This window comes from Monodon monoceros, unplaced genomic scaffold (assembly GCF_005190385.1).
Source record: "Monodon monoceros isolate NGI ecotype Baffin Bay Population unplaced genomic scaffold, NGI_Narwhal_1 Super_Scaffold_1, whole genome shotgun sequence".
Classification (NCBI taxonomy): domain Eukaryota; kingdom Metazoa; phylum Chordata; class Mammalia; order Artiodactyla; family Monodontidae; genus Monodon; species Monodon monoceros.
In genome coordinates this window covers 57,926,585-57,949,081 of record NW_021703765.1, presented here as the reverse complement: position 1 = coordinate 57,949,081, position 22,497 = coordinate 57,926,585, and the positions used below count along the sequence as shown (strand labels likewise).

Genomic DNA, 22,497 nt, shown 5'->3' with positions numbered 1-22,497 from the left:
AGAGGCACTGGGAAGACAGCAGGGGCTGAAAGTAGACCTGCCTGATGCAAGGAGAGGAAAACAAGAGACTTGAAATGAAAGGCACTTATTTCAGGTCCTAGGAAATGAATTAATTTTATCCTATGCTTAAAGTTTGTGAGTTGTAAGATACTTTCTAAAAAAATAAAGATTTGGAACTGGGATGAAAGGGAAGAGACAGAAATAAGACAACATTAGAAGAAAGCATATAAAGGCAGAGAACCAGTTATGGAAAAAATTCTAATGTGAAATAGGCATTTAAATCAACAAGTACACATTTTTAAAATATATGTATACAATATATATAAGAACTACAATCTTTTGGACAGCTTGCTTGAATTATATGGTCAAGTTAATCACTGCATTATATATTATTTTACATCCTTTGCTGCTTCTTCAATCCCAATTGCTTGCATTTTTTGGCTAGCAGCTAATTACCCCACCATACACTGGCCCGGGGGAGTGAAGGGGAAAGCTCCAATCTGTCCATTTTGCTGCGTGAATCCACAAAATCATTGGCTAAAGACACATTTTAAACTATTAAAACTACGAGTTTTAAAGACATAGATTCCATTTCTTAACATTCTGAAAATCCATAAATTACTACAGATAACTGCGAATGTGTACATTTTTATGTGACTATTTCGACTAGGATTTTAACATTAGCATTAAGTATAAATTTATTTTTTAAAGTTTCTTAGTAAAATAACAAAGGAAACATTTTACAAAATTTTAATTTTGAAAAATCCTATATTTTTATAACAATTACGTAAGTTTCAATTCGTAATTTTAAATTCAATTTTTTAAATTTCCCCAATTTTAGAGGAAAGTACCAACTATCCAAAACAAGGTAAAATAACTGATTTTTTAAACTGACTTTCAAAATGACGATGTGTCAATTTTCATCAACATATGAATTCTGAAACAGTACTTACATTTTATATTGCCCAAAAGGGATTATAAATCTTAAATAATAGATTGTGGTCTTTCTAGATATAAAAATGCAAACTACCTAAAGATGAAGATAATATGTCAAAAGAAAAAAATTCCACCAATTCAAAAGCCAAATTCTTTACTGAATATGTTAACCTTATCAGTAAAATGTAAAATTACCTACAATAAAGCCACCTAACAAATGAATTTGAGATTTTCTACTCCACTGTGTCCCTCTAACCAAGCCTCTCACAGTAAGGGTTGCTCCCAGCAGCCAGTTCAGAGTCTGAGCTCATTTTCCTGGTTAAGATGCAAAATCAGCAAGTACTAATGACCACTAGCATAATAACCAGATTTAAGAGCTTGAAGAGGTCTTAGGCAGAAACATCTGTTCCACCTTTGTGGGTCACAGAAACTCTTTAAGAATCTCATGAAAACTATATACTAACCCAGAAAAACATACACAGGCAAATATTCACAACAATTTTACCTTGGGTTTTTCTGGAGGGTGAAGGTGAGATGGGGCGATCTGGGGTGGGGGTGTATCGTGGATTCCTGGAGTCTGCAGGTTAAACAGACCTGATAGAATCTACCCTTACAGGCCCTCAAAAATAGAGGAAAAGTTATGTAATTTATCTGCTACAACACAAGCCTAAATCCAGGGTAATACTGCCACTGTCAGGTACTTCTGTCTGACATTAGGACTGGGTGGTGCTACTGTTGTGGGGGGGGGGGGTTAGAGAGGAACAGGATGTTAGACATTTCACAACATCGGGGTAGATCCATGCAATCAAGCACAGTATTAGGCCCCCATCCCACCAGATCTTCACATACCCCTCCAGAAATCCACACTGGTTAAAAAAAAAAAAAAAACCTCTTTCCCAGAAATACATCTATTGTGTAAAACAAGAAACTTTTTTCTCTTTCCCTAAAACTCTGAAAGGTGAGTTCACCATTACAGAAAATTATTCTACCAACAGCAATGTCACTCAGGACACTTAAATTCCTACAAACATCTGGTCCAGTCAGCACACATGTATGGGTGACACACTCACATGATTCTACCCACATGCATAAATATTCTCTTGCCCTTATTTCAAAATGTTAGAGAAAACCCTCTATCAGATAACTCCTCCCTTAACCTCCCTTAAATCCAAACTCATTTATTTAAGTAGGTTACAGGGATCTGGCTAATTCATTAGTCTTCTACTATAGTCATGCCCAAACATTTACACACTGAAATGCATATTTCATCACAAATTCACTTTCTTCTCCTTTATGTTACAGTTAGGGCATTATATTAAAAAATTTTAACTGTGTATGTAATTTTATATATGAATTTCACTTCAGGATGGAAAAATGGGCATTACAAAATATAAAATATCAAAATGGGATATCGTGTCAAATAAGGTTAAAAACCACTGCATTATATCAATAATCTCCTGCTTTACTAACATCTCCTGCAATGCTTAGATGTTTAAACCATTAAGAAAAACAAGTAAATGGTTACCATAAAAAACAGGAGTTAACTTTGCAGGGAGAAAGTACTAGGAGAGCTTTGCAACACACAAGTTCTATTTCTGAACCTGAGCAGTGACTGCAGAGCTACTAACTTCTTGATAATTCTTTAAACTGGACATATTTTTCTTTTACGAAAAACAGTAAAGGTTTTTGTTTTTAAGAAAAGCTGACCCTTGATGTAAGCTTAAAAAAAAAAAAAACTGAAAGAAAAGTGAAAAGCAGTGTTTTGATGAAAAAGTGAAACATTCGAAGCAACTTATATAGGAAATAAATACTCACATTTTGAGGATTTCTAAAACTTAATCCCTGTAATTGAAGAAAATCCTGCCATTTGCCCAATATAAATGCTTAGTTTATCACTTAGAAACAATCACTACAACAGTCCATTTTATGATTACTTGATTGTAAACTACTCACCAACCACAGGTACCACCTGATACTTCCTACTTCACAGATGAAATTTCACTGTTTATATGTAAAAATATACCATATAAAACAAAATTCCACACAATACAGATAACATTTACTTGAACTCTTTTACTGAAAAAACAAAATTAAATTTTAAAACTCCACCTTTTAATTACACAGGCTGCCCTCCTTCAATCTCCCACGCCACTTCCTGTCACTAAGTATTCTATCCTAGCTCTACTACATTATCATTCCCAGTAAGCCAAAGTCCTATTCTCAGTCCCAAATTCTAACAGATGGAAATGTAACATACATAAATACGGTCCCTGTATTAAAAAGTTTGGAAAAAACTTGGAACTTCAAAAATGTAGGAAAAGTTTAGGGCAGCTCACCCAGAAGTATGTCCTAAGTGAGACTAGCCTGACTCCTTTACCTAAATATATATTTCCGGCATGAAACACTGTATACCTAAAATTTAGAGCAGGACTTCCCTGGTGGCGAAGTGGTTAAGAATCCACCTGCCAATGCAGGGGACACAGGTTCGAGCCCTGGTCCAAGAAGATCCCACATGCCGCAGGGCAACTAAGCCTGTGCGCCACAACTACCGAGCCTGCGCTCTAGAGCCCGCGAGCCACAGCTAGTGAGCCTGCGTGCCAAACTACTGAAACCCGCAGGCCTAGAGCCCGCGCTCTGCAACAAGAGAAGCCACCATAATGAGAAGCCCACGCACCGCAGCGAAGAGTAGCCCCCGTTTGCCGCAACTAGAGAAAGCGCACAGCAACGAAGACCCAACGCAGCCAAAAATAAATAAATTAAAAAAAAATTTAGAGCAATGATTTCCTTTTAAATAGTTCCCCAAACCTCCCACTCTTAAAAGGAACACAATTAAGCTAAAAACAGCTAAAAGTAGAACCACTCCGACTAAACAGTTTCTTAAATGGTTATCATATATACCTATTTTGATGTAAACTGCCGTTAAAGTTTTCTTGAAATGCCAGGCTTTGTTAAGTTGCAAAGAAAACTGACTTGGGGAAAATAAGGGGAGAGCACTTGGCTTTTCCCCCAGCATTTTGAAAAACTTCAAAGAAACTGAACAGTGAACAATTATGATTATACACCCATAACCTAGACTCTACAATTAACACTTTGCTGTTACTTACTTTCAATCTACCTAGCCATCTCTGGCCATCCATCCATCTTATTTTGATGCATTCCAAAGTAACTGAAGACTCCTAAACACCTCAGCATGTATATCAGCTTGAGTTCAACAGTATCTGCTTACTAAGAAGAGAATCAAATTTTATTTCAGGATAAGTGGTCCTGAATATAGCATGGAGCATTTCAGAAATAGAAAAGGCCTCTGGGATGCAGCTCAAGAATAAATAGGCTATGTGCACCAATGTTAACTCATGAACTCCGTAGCATCATTTAGACCAGCAACCCGGAGGTCTGTTGGGAGACAAGTCTCCATGGGTCTCTAGCATTTCTGCACCTTTTGCCAGTGGAGGCCCTGGAGGCTTTCATACAGACTGTCTTTTCAAGGATCTACTACATAGTGAACAGTCTTGCATCTGACTGTTAGCATCTCCCTCGTGAGGAGAGGGCAGGTTTGTTTACTGTCCAGTGTGATAATGCTCAGGTCCTCCTCTGGAAAAAGGTCAGGCAGGTTTCTGTGCAGCCCATCACAAAAGGTTCAGAGGCCCTAGACTCAAGGTTACTCAGCTATGACACAAACCCACCACGTGGGCAGCACCCACATGCACTGAACCCCTTTGTGTTGCCCCCATGGAATCTGAGGGGCAAAGGAAACCAACACAACTATGAAGTTGCTGCCTGCAGTGCCCTGAGAATAACACCCTTTGTCTCTAAACCCAGGAGTCCCATGTCTTCTACAGCACCTTTAACACTGAAGCAGGCTCACCTTTCAGACTCTCCAGTTCTGGACAAGCTCTGAGTTCTTGGCTATGGGGTACAGACTGAGTTAGTGACCTCGGGGGGATAACAGCAGAAAGTGCAATGAACCAAAGCATGCATCTCTGAGGAGAAACAAGGGTGACCATACAACTACCATAGCACAGTGTCCCTACCTCTCTCCCTGCACATCTCACTTCATTATTCGTGTATGTCTTAAATCACCCACTAACTATAAGCTCCCTGAGAAGAAACCAGCTCATCCCTGAATGAACTGGAGTAATTCACACTGGCCTTAACCTGAGTATGGCTAAGCAATCACATGGATTGTTCTTAGTCAACATGCAATAACAACAAAAAATATCAGAAGTAGGGCTTCCCAGGTGGCGCAGTAGTTGAGAGTCTGCCTGCCGATGCAGGGGACGCGGGTTCGTGCCCCGGTCCGGGAGGATCCCACATGCCGCGGAGCGGCTGGGCCGGTGAGCCATGGCCGCTGAGCCTGCACGTCCAGAGCCTGTGCTCCGCAACAGGAGGGGCCACAACAGTGAGAGGCCCACGTACCGCAAAAAAAAAAAAAAAAATCAGAAGTATGTACGTTCTGCTATGACTCTAGGTATTCATAAATCATTTACCCCAGCATGACATTTTCACTCCTCCATCCTATCTGTACTGAAACAGAACAGGTAAAAATCCTAATGAGGCAGGCTGGATGCTCAGCTCAAATATATAAATAATGTAGCTGTAGTGAAGTCAGTGATGACTACTTCAATGTTTCCACAGGTGTTAGCAAATTAACGGCTGCATCGCTGATTAAAGTTTTCCAGTAACAAAGGGTTATGTTGCTGAATATGTCTTGCTACGTTAAGTTAATCACACATCTGAATTATATGCTGTACAGTATACAGAATATCTACTAAGAACTCCCACAGTAATAGTAGCATGGCAGCAGTAGTAAGAGTAAAAATAGTGATAACAGAAGTTTTTACAATCTAGCCTTTACTGGACACTCACCATGTATCAAGAACTTTGCGTGAATTATGTCACTAACCCTAATAACAAGCCTATGAGGCTGATACTTTTATTACTTACCCTCATTTTACAGATGAGTCAACTCTGAGTCAGAAGTTAGAATACGTGTCCAAGGTCAGACAAGCACAAAGCCATGGAGGTGGGAAGTCAGGTCTGCCTTCAGAGCCTGAACTCTCATAAATTCTCTATGTATTTTATGCAAATACCTAAGCTATATTTATTTCCTAATTCATAAGCCATTCCAGGCGGATTTCTGCAGTGTTAAAGCATGAAACTGTAATCAAATCAGTAATATAAGAAAAAGATTTTTATTGGATATTTTATTGTATTTCCCTTGGTTCCACAGGATGAATATTTCTGGAAACAAGTATCAAACACCAAGAAAACAGTTTTTATGTTTTACATCAAAGAAAGCCCTAAAACATCTTCATTACAAATTTTAAAGATGAAGTTTCCTTAATTTATTTACTGTATTTTTTCCCCAAACCCACTGAAATCTCAGACTTGAGCAAATGTAAGCTCCATGAAGACTGGGTCTCTGTTCTATTTGCAGCTGTATCCCCAACTGGACAATCCCTGGCATAGTAGGTACTGAATAAATATTATTGTACAAACATTAATGTAAAAATAAACAGAAGACCACTTTCCGGGAAACAAAATGAGTCATTTCTATTCAAGATGGTTTACTTATTAAAGCACTAAACATATCTTTTTATAAGCTTTCATTAACCTTACAAAAGTATGGACCCTGAGATTAATACAAAAGCCAAACTTGCCTATTTTATTTAAACCTTCTACTATTTAAGGAAAGCTTTGATTTCTTAAACTGCTTCACTGCCCTTGTTTATCCACATTACATAATCAACAAAGAATTTCAAAATGTATCATGAAAAAAATGTCCAAAATCCACTTAACATAGTAGTGTGTCATCATTAAAAAAAGAAAAAAAAAAAAGTTTTCCCACTCCAGGGGCTTAACGTTATAGTTAAAAGTAACCAACAGGCAGGAACCATGTCTTTTCTTTCTTTTTCAACACTTTCAGTTAATGCAGCAGTGTTCTGAGCACAAAGTTAAATACTCATCCATCACCTTCCTGTGGGGGAGGGGGACGGGGCAGGGGGGAGGGGGACGGGGCGGGGGGGGGGCGGGGCGCGGGGGGGATCTGCTATTGATGGTGTAGGTACTGACTTTCGTAAAAAGCATAATGTAAAGCAGAAACTAACACACCATTGTAAAGCAATTATACCTCAATAAAGATGTTAAAAAAAAAAAAAGCATAATGCAGTGTGCTGAGTTAGAGGCTCACAATCTAACACCATCAACAAGGTGACTGACCTTGAGCAAATCATGTCACTTCTCCAGCCCAGTCTAACCCTCCACTCTAGCTCAGTACACAAAACCATCTCTAAGACTCCTCTCAGCCCTCAAAGTATGTGACATTTATAAACAACTTTACTTACTGCCTTAACTAGAAAACACCTACTACTCCATGGTAACATGGCCGGTAATTCAATCCTAGATGATCACAGCCTCACTGACATTTTGTATAAAGCTACTAAACATTTTAGAAGTACTTTTTCTGACCTTTTGATGCACAGACTGCTCACTCTGACCTAAACAATCTTTGTGACACAGTCCTGAAAACAAGTGGGAGAGTATAAACAACACTGTCTTCACACAGAAATGAAACATTTTGATTTGTAATATTTTTATATGTCTTATGTCCTTCCACTGTGTAACTTTCTAGAGAAAAATAAGATGTACACACAAAAAAATTTTTTCATGCTTGCACTCAGGATTAAACATTAAATATGCTTAAATTAACACCTTTGTTAAAACAGAAGTAAGTGTTCCATATCTGAAGAGTTTACTTTTTAAAATCTAGGTAGGCAGGATGGGAAAGAATAAAAGAGAAATGGATATCTTCGGGAGAACCTGAAATAAATGTTTTTAACACCATTTACAGATCTAAAGTTCCTGTTAGATTATAAGCAAAATACTTATAACATGGGAAAATTATCACAATAGTATTAACTAAAAAATACAGGATATAAAAGAGTCATACACAGAAAAAATAATCAACTGTTAACAGTGATTATTTAGGGACTTCCCTGGTGGTCCAGTGGGTAAGACTCTGTGCTCCCAATGCAGGGGGACCTGGGTTTGACCGCTGGTCAGGGAACTAGACCCTGCATGCATGCCGCAACTAAGAGTTCACATGCCACAACTAAGAAGTCTGTATGCCGCAACTAAGACCTGGCGCAGCCAAAATAAATAAATAATTTTTTTTTTTTTTAAAGAAACTGGTTATTTATTGGTGGTAGGACTGAGTAATTTTTATTTGCTTTATACTGTTCTATGCTTTTTCAAATTTCTACATTAAGCATTGATTTTATAATCAGAAGGGACTTTTAAATGTGAATTCATATTACCTTAATTTGTTCAGAAAATCTTTTATTTTTAAAGTGGAGGGGTGGGGACTGAAAAGATGCAGAAAAAGCTATCTTTTGAAGATGCTGTTACTGAGATTTTTGGCAGTAGGAACAGTACTTAGAAAACAAAACCAAGGGATTCATCTTCCCCTATAAGCTATAAAAGTAAAATCTGTTCATAGAGAAAGAAAACACACTCCATGATGCAAAGGTGCTCTATACCTTTAAAGGTATAGCAGTCACTCCAATTCATGTCAGATTATCCAAGTACCAAAATAAAAATATGTATGTATATATATATACACACACACGTGTAAATATATATGGATGAGTAGATATATATGGAAGTATACAGCTACAAAATAAAAGGCTGTCAAAATGTAGGCCCATAAGAAATCTGTCAATTTATATTACAAACTAGTACTTTAAAAGCTCTCTCATATTAACAATTCTTTAACATAACTATTTTTAAAAATGGCCACTGAATCCAATCACATCCTTTAAAAACTTAACCATAAGTAACTAAACATCTCATTCATTTAAACCTGAATTTTGAAAACAGTACCAAATGTTCAAGGTAACTATCCTAGAGAACTCCCCAAATGCCAGAGAAAAGTAGCTAAGCAAACTATGGCATATTGGGACTTCCCTGGTGGCACAGTGGTTAAGAATCCATCTGTCAATGCAGGGGACACGGGTTCGATCCCTGGTCTGGGAAGATCTCACATGCCACAGAACTAAGCCTCTGCGCCACAACTACTGAGCCTGTGGCTCTAGAACCCGCAAGTCACAACTACTGAGTCCACGTGCCACAACCACTGCAGCCCACGTGCCTAGGGCCCATGCTCCACAACAAAGAGAAGCCACCGCAATGAGAAGCCCCCGCACCGCAACAAAGAGTAGCCCCTGCTTGCCACAACTAGAGAAAGCCCGTGCGCAGCAATGAAGACCCAATGCAGCCAAAAATAAAATAAAATTTTTTTTAAAAAATAAATTTTAGGGCTTCCCTGGTGGCGCAGTGGCTGAGAGTCTGCCTGCCAATGCAGGGGACGCGGGTTCGTGCCCCGGTCCAGGAGGATCCCACGTGCCACGGAACGGCTGGGCCCGTGAGCCATGGCCGCTGGGCCTGCGCGTCCGGAGCCTGTGCTCCGCGGCAGGAGAGGCCACAACAGTGAGAGGCCCACGTACCGCAAAAAACAAATAAATTTTTAAAAAAACTATGGTATATTAATGACACGGCATCAAAAATGGTATTTATAAAAATTTAAGACATTAGTTGAGGTTATTTTTATAAAGTGAAAGGTGTCACAGTCATAAAGTTGAACACAGTCTCATAAATGTTGAAGTCTAATTCTATTTAAGCAAGGCATTTTATTATGAAGAATAAAATCATACTTAAGCATTGATTATAAAGATGAAAGCAATCTCAATGACACAGGACATGAGGTACAGCTGGCCTCACAGAAGGCTGCATTCAAGAGAAACTGATACTGGAACCACAAGACCTCTCTTGCCTGCTTTCCTCTCCCTGTTCTCTCTCAACTGGCTACTTCTGCTTGACATGGCCCAAATCAGCCACTGTCTCCAAGTCTCTGCGACCTTAAAAGTCTAAAACCCATCGTGTTTAAAGAGGAGGCTTCCACACTGTGACTAGCTAATCATCAGTATGTATATATTGGCTGGCCAGCGAGGTGCCCACCACTGAACCCTCAGCACTGTCTGGACGAAGAGGGATCCTGTGAACTTACACGCTGCTCAGACCTACTTGCCTCTAATACAGTCTATGGGCAGGGCCCATTCTCTGAGAAATAAATACCCCAAACTAATCTACCACGCTCTCACAAGAGACCACCAATTGATCCTAACTGTAAGAGCCCAATGAAAACAGATATATGTACAGTTAGTTATAAATTAGATTTGCTTTCAAACAAACATGATTTTCTACTTGTCTTTATATGCCTTGATTTCTGAACTGCTACGGTATAGTTACAGACTTGTTTTCTATTGACCTGATATAACTGTTTTATTATTTAAAAAAAAAGACTTCGACCTGTATAAAAGGCTTAAGTTATTAATAAAAAATATAACAAAGTATTACAGGCAGGACAAATGAAACTTTTGATATAATCTCTCAAAGTACTGAGTCTAATAACAAAATAATTTTTTTCTCTTACCATTAAAAGCACTGAATGTTCATTGCAGAAATCTTGGAAAACACAGAAAAGTAAAAACATAAAAACAAAAGCATCCTAAAGTAGAGCTAATGACTGCTAACGTTATTTTCTTTCTGATCTTTTCCCTCACACATATTACCATAAATGCACTCATACTTATGCAACTTTTCACGGGAGGGATAAGGCGGTCATCACCAATGAACTTAACATCACTAGAAGTTGGACAACCAGACGTTATCCACACCTGATGCGACACAATTCTATCTATGCAGTATTTTTACCAAAAAAATACTGAAACCTGAATCTTCAAGCCCTTTAATCCAACTCCAAATTTACAGGAACTACATACCAGAAATATCAATACGGGACATTCCACTGGACAACGACCTGGTCTTTTCAACAAGTAAATGGCATAATAAAAAGGAAGTGGTGGAGGCACTGTTAAGATTAAGATGACCTGGGTACAACAGCCACATGCAATGCACAGACTGAACAAACCAACTAAAAACCAGGACTGTAATTGGGAAGATTTCAATAGACGAAATATCAGATTATTGAAGAATTATTTTTGATTTTATTAAGTGACAATGGTGTCATGATTCTGCAAATAAAATTACCCTTTTTTTATCAGAAATGCAAGCTCAAGTATTTAGGCTTGAGATGTTAACAGCCAGAATTTGTTTAAAATACTGTAGTAACCCTGCCCCCCAAAAAAACACAGTAAAATACTAATAATCACTAAATTTAAGTATATATGAAATTATTAAATTTAAGAGTATAGAGGTTTCGTTAAGTGTATAGAGGGGTTTTTTTGGTTTTTTTTTTTAAGTGTATAGAGGTTTTTATAAATGTTTGAAAGTTTTCATAAGAAATTTTAAACAGATTAATTTGAGTCACTTTTCAGTTATAATAAACCCAGGAAACAAGCATTTTCAAAAATAACCCCCTCTTGCATTTAATTCTTTTTTTAACAAGAATTTTTCTTTAGTAGTTATACAAAATAATATTACATTTTGTGGTCTGTAAAGTTTAATAAACTGGCAAACATGTAATTTTCTTTTAAACCAACTTTTTATGAAGGAAAGTAGGATCCATCCTATATTAACCACTATCTCCTCTGAAAAACAGTTCTTTGAAGGGTCGGCCAATCAAGATAGAAAAGCAACAAGAAAAAGAGAGTCAGGAAGAGCCTCTGAGAAAATAAAAGGGTCCTTGCTAACAAATTCTCTTCACAGACCATCTCTGCATGGTTAAGGAAGGTCTTACTTAAAGGAAATCTAACAGGTAACTAGTACAGTAAACCAACAACAAAATTACCAACACTAACAATCACAAAATACCAAACTTTGCAGAACTTAACTCAACCAAGGTCTCCCAATTCTTTACATATGTAAAGAGAAAAACTGTGTTTTCCTTTTGCAGGGAAAACTTGTGTCTTCCTTTTGCACTCAACTGTCATATACGTTCACAAACCCTGACAGGCGGACCACCACCCAAGAAATCACCCAGTCCCACTTCTCACTTAACAAATGAAAAAGGTGAAGCATAAAGAATGAACAATGTATCTACTGTTAGTCAGCTCTTAACAAAATACCCTTTTCTGGAACTACAAAACTCTGAAAACACAAGTACCTGAAAAGGCAGATGAAAAACCCTACTGAAAAGAGATCCAAGACAGAAAACATAAGAATTACAGGAGAAATCATCTGAATCTTATTAGTGCAATCAACACTCACTGGACAATCATCCCATGCCAGATCTTGTTATTATGGACATAAAAATAAATGAGCATATCCTCAAGTACTTTACAGTACAGATTGTGAGAGAAAAGTACGTAAACATAAATACTACACAATGGTGAGTGCTGTAACTGCAGACAAGCACAAGCTCGGACAGTGGCATGAAGAAGGCAGTGACCAAGTGGCCTGGGAAGATCAAAGACAGCACAAGAGGAAGGGGCTCTTGAAGTGGAGAAAGCCTGCCTGACAGGAGGGAGGACAACACTCTGAAAAGAGCACCTGGAGAGGCTTGCAACAGCTGAGAGCGTCTGGGGAGATGGTTTCATATAACCAAAGCTACGGCAGAAGAGAAATGAAGAGGCAGGCGGTGGATGTGGAGCTTTGTCAAGTGCATAATGGGAAAATGGTGCAGGTTCTTCAACCCAGGGAGCAACGGTATCAGGTGTGCATCTTTCAAAGGGTAGTTCTTTCTAGCATGCGTGTAGATGACAGGCCGGAGGGAGGGGATGCTAGAGAAAAGGAGACCAGCTGCTGACCAGTAAGGGAAAGAGAGTCACCTGAAGCAAAGAAATTAGCCAAGCCCAGAGCACTCCTGAGTAACACGCCCATACCGCCAAAGGCCTACAATTCACCTCCTCATGACAACCCTGAAAGGCCCTAAATGTAGCTAACCTGTCCAAGGAGATCAGGACCTTCTTCCCCCACTCCCCCTGGGTAAAACGCACCCGTTCTCACAAGACAGCCAGTGCTTGTTGTCCCCTCTCTCCAGGTGTGTAAGCCAGAAATCAGAGCCTTCAAGACACACTATCCCAGTGCACACACCTAAGAGACCGCCGGGTCTCACCAGCTTTACGGACTTGCACTTTTTGCATCTCCAACACCACCCCACAAGCGGTCACCTCTTGCGTGGACAGCAGCTGCCTAATTCATCTCTCCCTCCCATATTACTCCATATTGCTACCACAAGTGTGTTTCCTTAACTACAAATATGACATCACTCCACTACCTCCACACCTGTACCGTTCTCCCACTTAACATCAATGTAAAAAACCAGTTTGGGATATGCGGAGTTTGAGATGTCTGAGCAACATTCAAATCCAGATGTCAATAAGTAATTAGTATGTATTCCAAAGGTGATTTTAAGTCTGAATTCAACACAGATTTGGGAGTGTACCAATGTGTGCAAAAAGAGAGCAAGCAGGGGAAAGAGAGGCCCTTGAAACAAGGAAGCCTGAACAAGGGAAGTTCAGAGTGAGATAAAGTTGAAACCAAGTCAGAATCTCAGAAACATGAGCATTTAAGAAAAAGGTCACAAATGAGACAGTAAAGAGCAAAGAAGAAAACTAGAAGACAACTGTATCACAGAAGTCAAATGGATCGAGTGTTTAAAAAGACGAACTGTCAATAATGGCAAGTGCCAAAGAGAGGTCAAGGGAGAGAGAAAGTGGCAGTGGTCACTGCAGTAGCAATCAGGAAGCTGTGAGGACAGTGGACAGGAGGAGAGGAACAGGGAGACTGGGAATGTGAACTACTTTTCCAAGAAGTCTGACTGCAAAGGAAATGAAGCACAGGAAGGACAAGTACCACAAGGGGTTGGGAGTCAAGGAAGTATTTTGTTGGCTTATTTGTTTTTAAAATGAAAGACTGAAGTGCATTTTTATGTTTAAAGGAAGAAGCCAGTGGTTGAAAACATGACCAAGAAAATATCTGATGGAACATGGTCTGGGTCATGAAAGACTTTTACCTTAACCAGCAAAAACAGCAGAACAAATAAGCTTAAATATGAGAAGGGTTTTTCTTTCTCAGAGAAGAAAGTGTGGACGTGTGCCGACGAACAGGTGTAACAAGAGGAGACAGCACATCACGGAAGGGCTTGTATGTCACACTAAGAGTTAGGCTTTTATCTGGTGGGCAGTGGAGAGCTCGTTGAAAACTATTAAGGAATGGAGTAATAAGACAACCATGTCCTATTTGGGGGGGTGAGGGGGGGCCGGAATCACCCCAGGGATTTGATGTAGCCACTGTAAAACAGGAGTCATCTGAAATACGTAAAAATGTGCCAAATACCCACCAAGAGGAGTATTCCCCATCCTCACTCAGGCCTCTTCATCGTGATGTGCTGCTATTCAAAGATGCTTTGGCTGACACACTGCAGGTTCCTCGTCACTCAGAGAGCTTAGTTTTCTTTACTGATGTTACTGTTATGGGCCACCTTCAATACAGTGGTTTTGGTCTATTTTCCTCTTTCTCTGATCATTAAGAGGAAGAATACATTCACAATTTATTTTAGCATTTTCTAAACTTTCTTCTCCAAACTCTCCTCTAGAATTACTAACAGGTTGGAAAAATAAAAATGTTGTATAATACAAAGGAAGAAATTTTATAATAGTAAATAAACATTTTAAGGACCCCCCCAAAAAAGTCTCTCACATGTAATACCAAATTTCAAATCTGAATTCTAGGTCAAATTACTGCCAGGGCTTAAAAATAGAATTTGAAAATATCTACCTCTTTTTTGTTACTAATGCAACAAAAGAACTACTTTAGAATTCATGACATCATAATAAAAGTATTTTCATATAAACAATTGTATAAAACAATAAACGTCAATAAAATAGAGGTATGTGGAAAATCTATTAAACTGCTATCTGCTTCTCCACAATTGTGCAAAGTGATGATAATTCATATCAAGATGACTTTGTTATGCATATAAGAGAAAAATTCACCACCCAATCTCAGAATGATTAAATGACTCACTCTTGGAGAAACCATCTTAATCAAATGTAAAGTCAAACTAATTCAAATAAACCTACCAGCAGGTGACATTTTGCAAAACTATCCTTTAATAGACTTTTACTTAAACTGAAAATTACGGGTAATTCACAGTAGAGTTAAATGACTTTTTATACCACCATCAAATGAAGCATAAAGAGATTGTTGATTCTAACTGAGTCTCCTCACTTAGTGTTGAACTGCTCTTCGGAATACAGACAGCTTTCCATCAGAGCAATCTATTTACCTTTGACTAAAAGAATAACTTTTATTAAGAAGTTCAAATGACACCAAATGTCACCTCCCAATTCATCCTACCCCTCCTCTTTCCCAATCCTCCCCATTACCCCACTTTTAAACGGAAGCACACAGCAACCCACTGGGTATTTAAGTACAAGCCAACCTTCTCTCACATCAGTAAAGGAGCAAACCATTCCCTTGACCAGCCCTCCCCCTTCCCCACTTGAAAGCAAGCTGCTTCCTAAAGCAAGTGGGGAGGAAGGAAGAAGGGGCTTCTTTCCTCATACTTGTTTTGCCTCTGTTACAGCATCTATATGTCTTTTCCATCTAGGAGTTCTTCAAGGGCTGAGATAAAACCTAGCACATTTTACTGTTATTAATTGTATGCTTACTCCATTAAACCAAACTAACTGTGGACCTTTCCTCCACCTTGCTTAGCACTGAATCCCCAAATGTAAGCTGATACCTGCTGAATAAATTACTCATTGTTGAATACTCCTAATCAAATATAGAGATGACACAAATCTTTTTTTTTAAGATTTTTTTTAAGTCTTTATTGAATTTCTTACAATATTGCTTCTGTTTTATGTTTTTGGGTTTTTGGCAGTGAGGCATGTGGAAACCTAGCTCCCCGACCAGAGATTGAACCCGCACCCCCTGCGCTAGAAGGTGAAGTTTTAACCACTAGACCACCAAGAAAGTCCGGGCACAAAGCTTTCACTAGTGTTTGCTAAGTAAATGGCCCAAGTGAATGTGTGTCCCTATAAAATTTCCAGTGAAACTTTTTTTTTTTTTAAGTCAACTTGTGTCCAAACTTTAATAGGCCCTGTGAACTACTTTCATCCATAACACAAGAACCTGTTCTATCATCATAGCTAGTAAATCTTCAATACCTGAAATGAGTTAACTATTTGGCAAGTCACTGTGTAGGGTTTTTGGTTGTTTTTGTAACTTGCCTCTTCGCTATTACTAGTGTCTTACTATGGAAACATTACAATAACTTCTCTAAGCAGAAAGCATCAAACTCTGCGAACATTTCCTGACCTAAAACTAGTTTTAACGGCATCCCAGTCCCTTATGGCAACATAAACAGGTTAACCAGAAGAGGAAACTTCCTCTGTAAACTCAGCCTCCCAAAAAATAAAAGCAAAATACTAAAATTCTCGGAAAAACCACACACCATAAAGGTTTACATTAAATTCCTCCACCCTAAGATAATAGCTATTTGAGTTAGGTATTATCTAAATCATTATATTCATGATTCCCCAAAAGTTTTTTTTCCTTTCGCCTAAAACTATGTAAAATCATGCCGCGCACATAAACTTGCTACAATAAAATGCACTAAGCGCCTCTCAAAATATTAATATTTCATGGGGTTGTCTTAAAACCAAATCTTTACCTAACAAGCAGCTCACTGACATTTCCATTCAAAGAAATTCGGAAACGCACTAGAGCTTCCAAAATGAAGGCTTTATACAAAACTCCTCTCATAACGTCGGAATACAACATTTTTAAACTCCTAAACCTATTTAAAGCGTTTCCTATGGAAAACAATCTGTTTTCCTTTCGGACTCAACCTTGGACTACAACGAAGGATTTGATTTAAGCACTAGAGCGGCCACACATCTCACAGGCTCCGTGCTCGGCACAGTCCCTGAATTAACGACAAGATGCGGACTCCTGCACAAGCGGATTCGGTCTCCCCGTGACGGGAGCTGGGACGGACCCCGCTTCCCCGCAGGCTCCCCGCACGCCCTCAGCATCCCCAGGAGAAACCCGCCCGAAGCGCTCCCTCGGGCCCAGCAGCCCCCGGAGTCCACGTGCAGGTGTCGCCCCGGCGCAGGTGTCGCCCAGTGCGGAGGTCGTCCGGCCGCCCGTCCCCGCTGACGCAGAGCCCGGCCCGCGCCCGGCCGCCCGCCCCCCCCCCCCACACACACACCCCCACCCGCCCCGCCGCCCACGTCCGGACCCCGCCCCGGCCCGCGGGCCAAGGACAAGGCCGCCGCCGCAGCGAGGCGGCCGCGCGCCGCAAGATGGCGGCGGGCGCGCCGGGCGGGAGGAGGCAAGGGAGCGCGCACCCCCGCGGGCGGGGCCGAGCGCGGGCGGCGGGGGAGGGGGCCCACCGGGCGCGGCCGCCACCTCCCGCCCGCCCGTCCCCCCTCCCGCCGGCCGCCCCTGCCCACCTTTAAACTTGAGGTCTGTGGGCGGGTCGAGGACCAGAATCTGCTCATGCTTCGCCATGGCCCCGGAGGCGGACGCCATTGGAGACAGCGCAGAGCGGGGGCGCGCCCGCGGCGGGTCGCTGGCTGCGGGCGGGGGGCGGCGGCGGCGGCTGCGGCGCGGCTCGGCCCGACTTGACGCGGGGCCAGCGCTCAGCTCCCGAACCCCACGCCCGCCGCTCTGTCGCCGGCTCGCTGGGCCGCCCGCCCCTCCGCAGCTCCGGGTCTCACAACTGACTCAACCCCACACCAGCCGCGGCGGCCACGCGCACTGCGATCCTCGGCGCCCCACGTGACGCCTCTGCGTGCCTACGTGCGCGCCCCGGCCGCTGTGAGGCCTCGCGCCCGGCCCGCCCTCCATACCGCCCCGCGCGGCCGGCTGCTGCGCCTGCGCACCCCCGGCCCGCCGCGCTCCGAGCCCAACCCAGCTGTCAAGGGAGCGGGTGTCGACGGGATGGAGCTCAGCTCTGGGGCACGGATGCGGCGCGCACGGCAGGGCGAAAAGGCGCAATCCTCGGTCCCGTTTAGCCGTAGTTAGGGTTGCGAGACTGGAGAACCCGCTACGGCAGCGAAATACCATCTCCCAAGCGGGAATGCCTAATAGCAGAAGGGGGAGCGGTTAGGCTTTTGTTTGACTACAACTCCCAGCATGCTCCGCGCGGGGCGGGGCCTCCGCCGGAGCTGGTCCCCTGTGGTGCTGCGCGGTGCTTGCTGGGAGTTGTAGTGCCGGCTGTGAGCGGGCGGGAAGGAGAAGGGTCGACGGGGGTGGGGCGCGCCAACACTCGTTTTGGTTCCCAGCGGGTGTCTCTTTTGCGCTAAAAAAGAAAAACAGCTTCTGGAGACTGACCCGAGGTTCACCTGATTAGAAATATAGAAGATGCCTTGTGGAAAACATGCGTGGATCTGTCAGCGTGCTCCCTAATTCTACCCATCCCTCCGTCGGTAGAACTAAATTCTGTGGCTCTCCAGTCCAAGCTCTCCTCCTTCCTGAATTGTCTCCAGTAATGCAAAAGCCGAAGAGGAAACACGCCTCCTTTAAGAAGCAGACGCGTAGTTGGGGATCTGACGAGGCACACGTTATCAAACTGGAAATAAAAGTCAAAATCTACAACGTTTGTTACCGTATCTGTTCTTAGTTTTGATTGATAATGATAAGCCCAGACCAAAACAGTGTCGCGTTCACATGTTGGCAACGAATTCCAGCTGCAGCATTTACGGTAGCCTGTAGTAAACTGAGTCGAAGGAGAAAAATCCAAACAGCAAAGTTGCTGACCAATCTTTAACGGATTGCCAGGGTAATAGGGGACAAGAACGTGAAAAAAATGAATGTGCCGTAAATAAACCGTTACAGTGCTGCTCAAATTCAAATCCCTAGGAAGCACCACGAAACAAAGGACAAATTGATGCTGGTGCCATGAAGGAGCAGCCCAGTGGGTCTAGAAAACAAATGAGACAAATGGAACCATGGCCTAGGCACGGGCACAAAGTCTACGTTCTCACAGCAGTCCAGCCATCGGACCCCAGCTGCGAATAGCTCTCCAAACAGCCAACCTAGCGTTCGTACCAGACTGTGCCAAAGGAGAGCAATGGAAGACCTCGGAGGATGGGAGAGGTTATTACATAGTTTGAAAAGCTTATTCTAAATTTACGTCTCCTTTGAGTTCCTTTTATTCACAAAATTATCCTAAAATTTCAGTTCTCATTAAAGAATACACAAATTCTATGTTTACCAAAAGAGGCCTTAAGGTTGAAAAACAAAGCTGAGGTTGACAATCCCTTCAAGGGATTTGCTCCCACATATGTTTAGTCGTGAACAGACAACCATAAAGCTGTCACAAACTCCTTTTTTTTTTTTTTTTTTTTTTTACTTGCCTAAGAACTCCTATCCATGGGCAAGTTAGCCTGGCTGGACTGGCTCCTCCACTCCTCCACGGCTAGATGGACGCTTGTCTTCCCAGCAAGCTAACTGGGAGCCCCAGTTAGCGGGCCTAGCATGCTGAGGGCTTTGCCAGCCTCTTCCCTGCGGGGCAATGTTGGCGTGTTCACCGTGAGTTCAGGAGGAAGCCGAAATTGGATGTATTCCAGTTTCCACATCTATATAATTCAGAAACCTCTGCCCATTTCACTTTTTCTCTTTACAGTATCGCTTCAAAAATGGCATAGAGTCTAAACGTATAAGAATCTACAGATCCGGTGGTCTAAGAATACATGAAACTTCTTTGGAATAATTCGCCTATTACTATTTTAGAGCACAGCATACCCTCATTCAATAGTGCACTATTTAAGTGGTTTGTGCTTTGGTATTAATACCTTTTTTATAACAGTTCCAAGAACTTTACAAACAACACAGCTACTCAGGACAACCTTATAACAGTTAGCAAGTGTTACTTTTGTTGTTAAATATGGAAATGAAAACACAGGTGAGAGCATCTTATGTCAGTAAATAGAGGGGGGAGGAAGGTGGGGGAGGGAAGTTGCACAATTTTCTACTCTGTGCATTTTTGCTCTTCCCAAAGCCACGAAAAATGACACCCAAAAGTCATTAAGGCAACAATTTTAAATGTAATTGACATCTATTGTTTGGAATGGAGAAACAGCAGCCCAATGTTCATTGCTTTTTTTACATTGATTAATGTGGCTACGTAAAGATCCCTTAATAAGTTATTAGCAAAAAATATACTCAAGCATATACTCTCTAACTCCCAAGTTTTCATGAGTCTAAGAGGTATGAAGTCCTTGAATATTACTTCAGCCTACTTGAATCATGAATAATATTCACCTTTGCACAGATTATCTCTTATGCGTTTCGCAAGAATAATAATTTTAAAAACCCACCAATCTCCAGTACAAATGGTAACAAAGTACAGCTACCTTCTTCTCCATGGTTAAATATGTTAACCTTTACTCTAGAGGTGGTCTATAATTATGAATTTGTTTATGATCAATCCTCTGTGTCATTCAACTCAGTAAACATTTAAATGAGCGTACCTTCAGCAGACATTCAGGCAGAAGGATACAGAGTTATCTGGGTTCAAGCACCATTTTCTGCTATGTGGTCATAGCAACTTACTTCACCTCTCTGTGCCTGTTCTACATTTGTAAATTGGGAAAGATAACGAAACCTACAACCGAGGTTTGTTGTGAGAATTAAATGAGTTAATACACACGAAGAGCTTAGAATAGTCCCTCGTTCCAGCACTGTTACCTTATCGTTGTTAAATGTTAAATGATTGCTGTGCCCGGCATGTGATGGGTGATTCAGTGGTGAGCCAGTAAATATGGTCTCTGCCCTTATAGGCTTACATCCAAGCAAGAGAGACAAACGTGAAATAGCTCCTTTGCAAGTAGGATTCTGTTCTTGGAATAAGTTCGACCAGTGAGTTACACTCCTGGGACATTTAAAAGTGAGACGGAGGCCGGCTTTCTTCCCCTGTCTGTTTTCTGCCGAGGCAGCCGGGAACCTGGAAGCTTTCTGCAGCAGCGTTCCAGCACCCAGTCACTAACTTCCTGTATCCAGAGGCGGTAAGTTGTTTCAGGGTCAGCAGGAGCAGCGGCTCCTGCTTGAGTGCAGCTTCCAGATCCCTGGGTCAGAGGTAGGGCGTGCAGCATGGGAGGGAGCAGCTGCCCTGTGGAGCGGCTCGGTCTGGCCCTGGGAGTCATTCCTGGAAAGCCCGTCCCTCCTCCCCTCCCCAGACCGTGTAAGCACCTAATTCCCCCTGTTGCGTTGCTTCCTGCCTGTGATAATAGAGGGCTGCAGAGAGGGAGGCGTCAGGGAAGCCAGGAGCGGACCAAGAAGGAGGTCAGTGGTGTAGCAATCTGCTCAGCGGTCCTGTAAGGTGAGGACGGGAAGCCATCCACCCCACGGAGTAAAAGGGGGACGCTGGGGCTACAACGGGAACGAAACACAGTCACTGCACACCATGGGCTCTTTCTAAAACACATAGATTGGTAGAGAGTGACAACCATCTGAAACATGCAGGAGGTCGGGAAGCATCACAGGGATGCAGTGCTCATGGAAGTGTGGTACGATGGGGGTGCTTGTTGTAGCGTATTTGTCAGACTTCCCTGAGAAATAGAGATTCCAAGAGCAGGTAGGTGGAAGCTTCACCAGATAAAATCAAGGCTGGAAGAAGAGTTAGAAAAAAACTTATCCTGGAACTTTTTCTTAGTGTGACTATGTAAAGCAGTTAAAACTATAAGAGGAATAATCTTTGTTTATGAAAAATCATTTGAAGAATGTTTTCTCAATCTGTTATTCTGTAAAAGCAATGTGTGATTATTGTAACAAGTGACACAACCCAAAGGCATATGAATAAAGTTTCCTCCTATACCTCCCAATTTTCACTCCACTTGGAGTGACCAATGCTAACTGCCTGGGTTGTGTACCACTACTCAACTTTATCCATACTTACGAAAACATAGCTGTTTGGCTTTTGCGTTTTTTCATAAGAATTCTTGTAAAATATGTAAAACCATATGCAGTTGCTTTATTCACCTGACAGTATATTATGGATATCAGGTCAATTGGCAAAGATCTAACTCAGTCTTTTAATAGCTGAATCCGTAGATTAGATTACCCTACTATGGTACCATTTGTCCCCTTATTGATGAACGTGTAAATTGATCTAGACTTTTATCACAACAAACAGCACTGCAATAAACGTCCTTATACACGCATCCTTATCATAGGATGCTTTTATTTCTGCAGGGAGATGCCCAGTGGTGGGACCACTACATCAAGGCTATTTCCTATTTCGATATATATTGCACACATTTTGTCCAAAGGGTTGCAGCCGTTCCCACTTCCACCAGGAACTTATGAGAGTGTCCATCTCCTGTAGCCTCACCAAGTGCTAGACGCTCTTCACACCAGCAACTGAAGGAGGGGCGTGTATAAGTATTCTTGGATTGTTTGGGTCAATAGTTTTGGTCTCAAAAATGGTACACTTTCCTAAATCCATCCTTGTTCATTGAATGCACCTTCTCCTCCTGCTTATTCCATTTTCTTTCTCTAGATTACAAAGATCAGAGCACCTGTAAAGCACCAGATTCTTTGCAGTTAATGATGTGTTTTCTCCCACAAATACAGTTATTCCTAAAG

At 41.7% G+C, this 22,497-nt stretch overlaps 1 protein-coding gene across 2 annotated transcripts in view; it reads right to left on the bottom strand.

Annotated features, from left to right (window-relative positions):
• The window catches only part of VAPA (VAMP associated protein A), a 39,059-nt gene extending 21,406 nt beyond the window's left edge, over window positions 1-17,653 (bottom strand). For both annotated transcript variants that reach the window (XM_029226731.1, XM_029226724.1), the window contains exon 1: window positions 17,361-17,653. In XM_029226731.1, the coding sequence (XP_029082564.1) occupies window positions 17,361-17,439 (79 nt within the window). In that variant the 5' untranslated portion in view covers window positions 17,440-17,653. The remainder of the gene's footprint in view (window positions 1-17,360) is intronic.
• Between the last annotated feature and the right edge of the window lie 4,844 nt (window positions 17,654-22,497).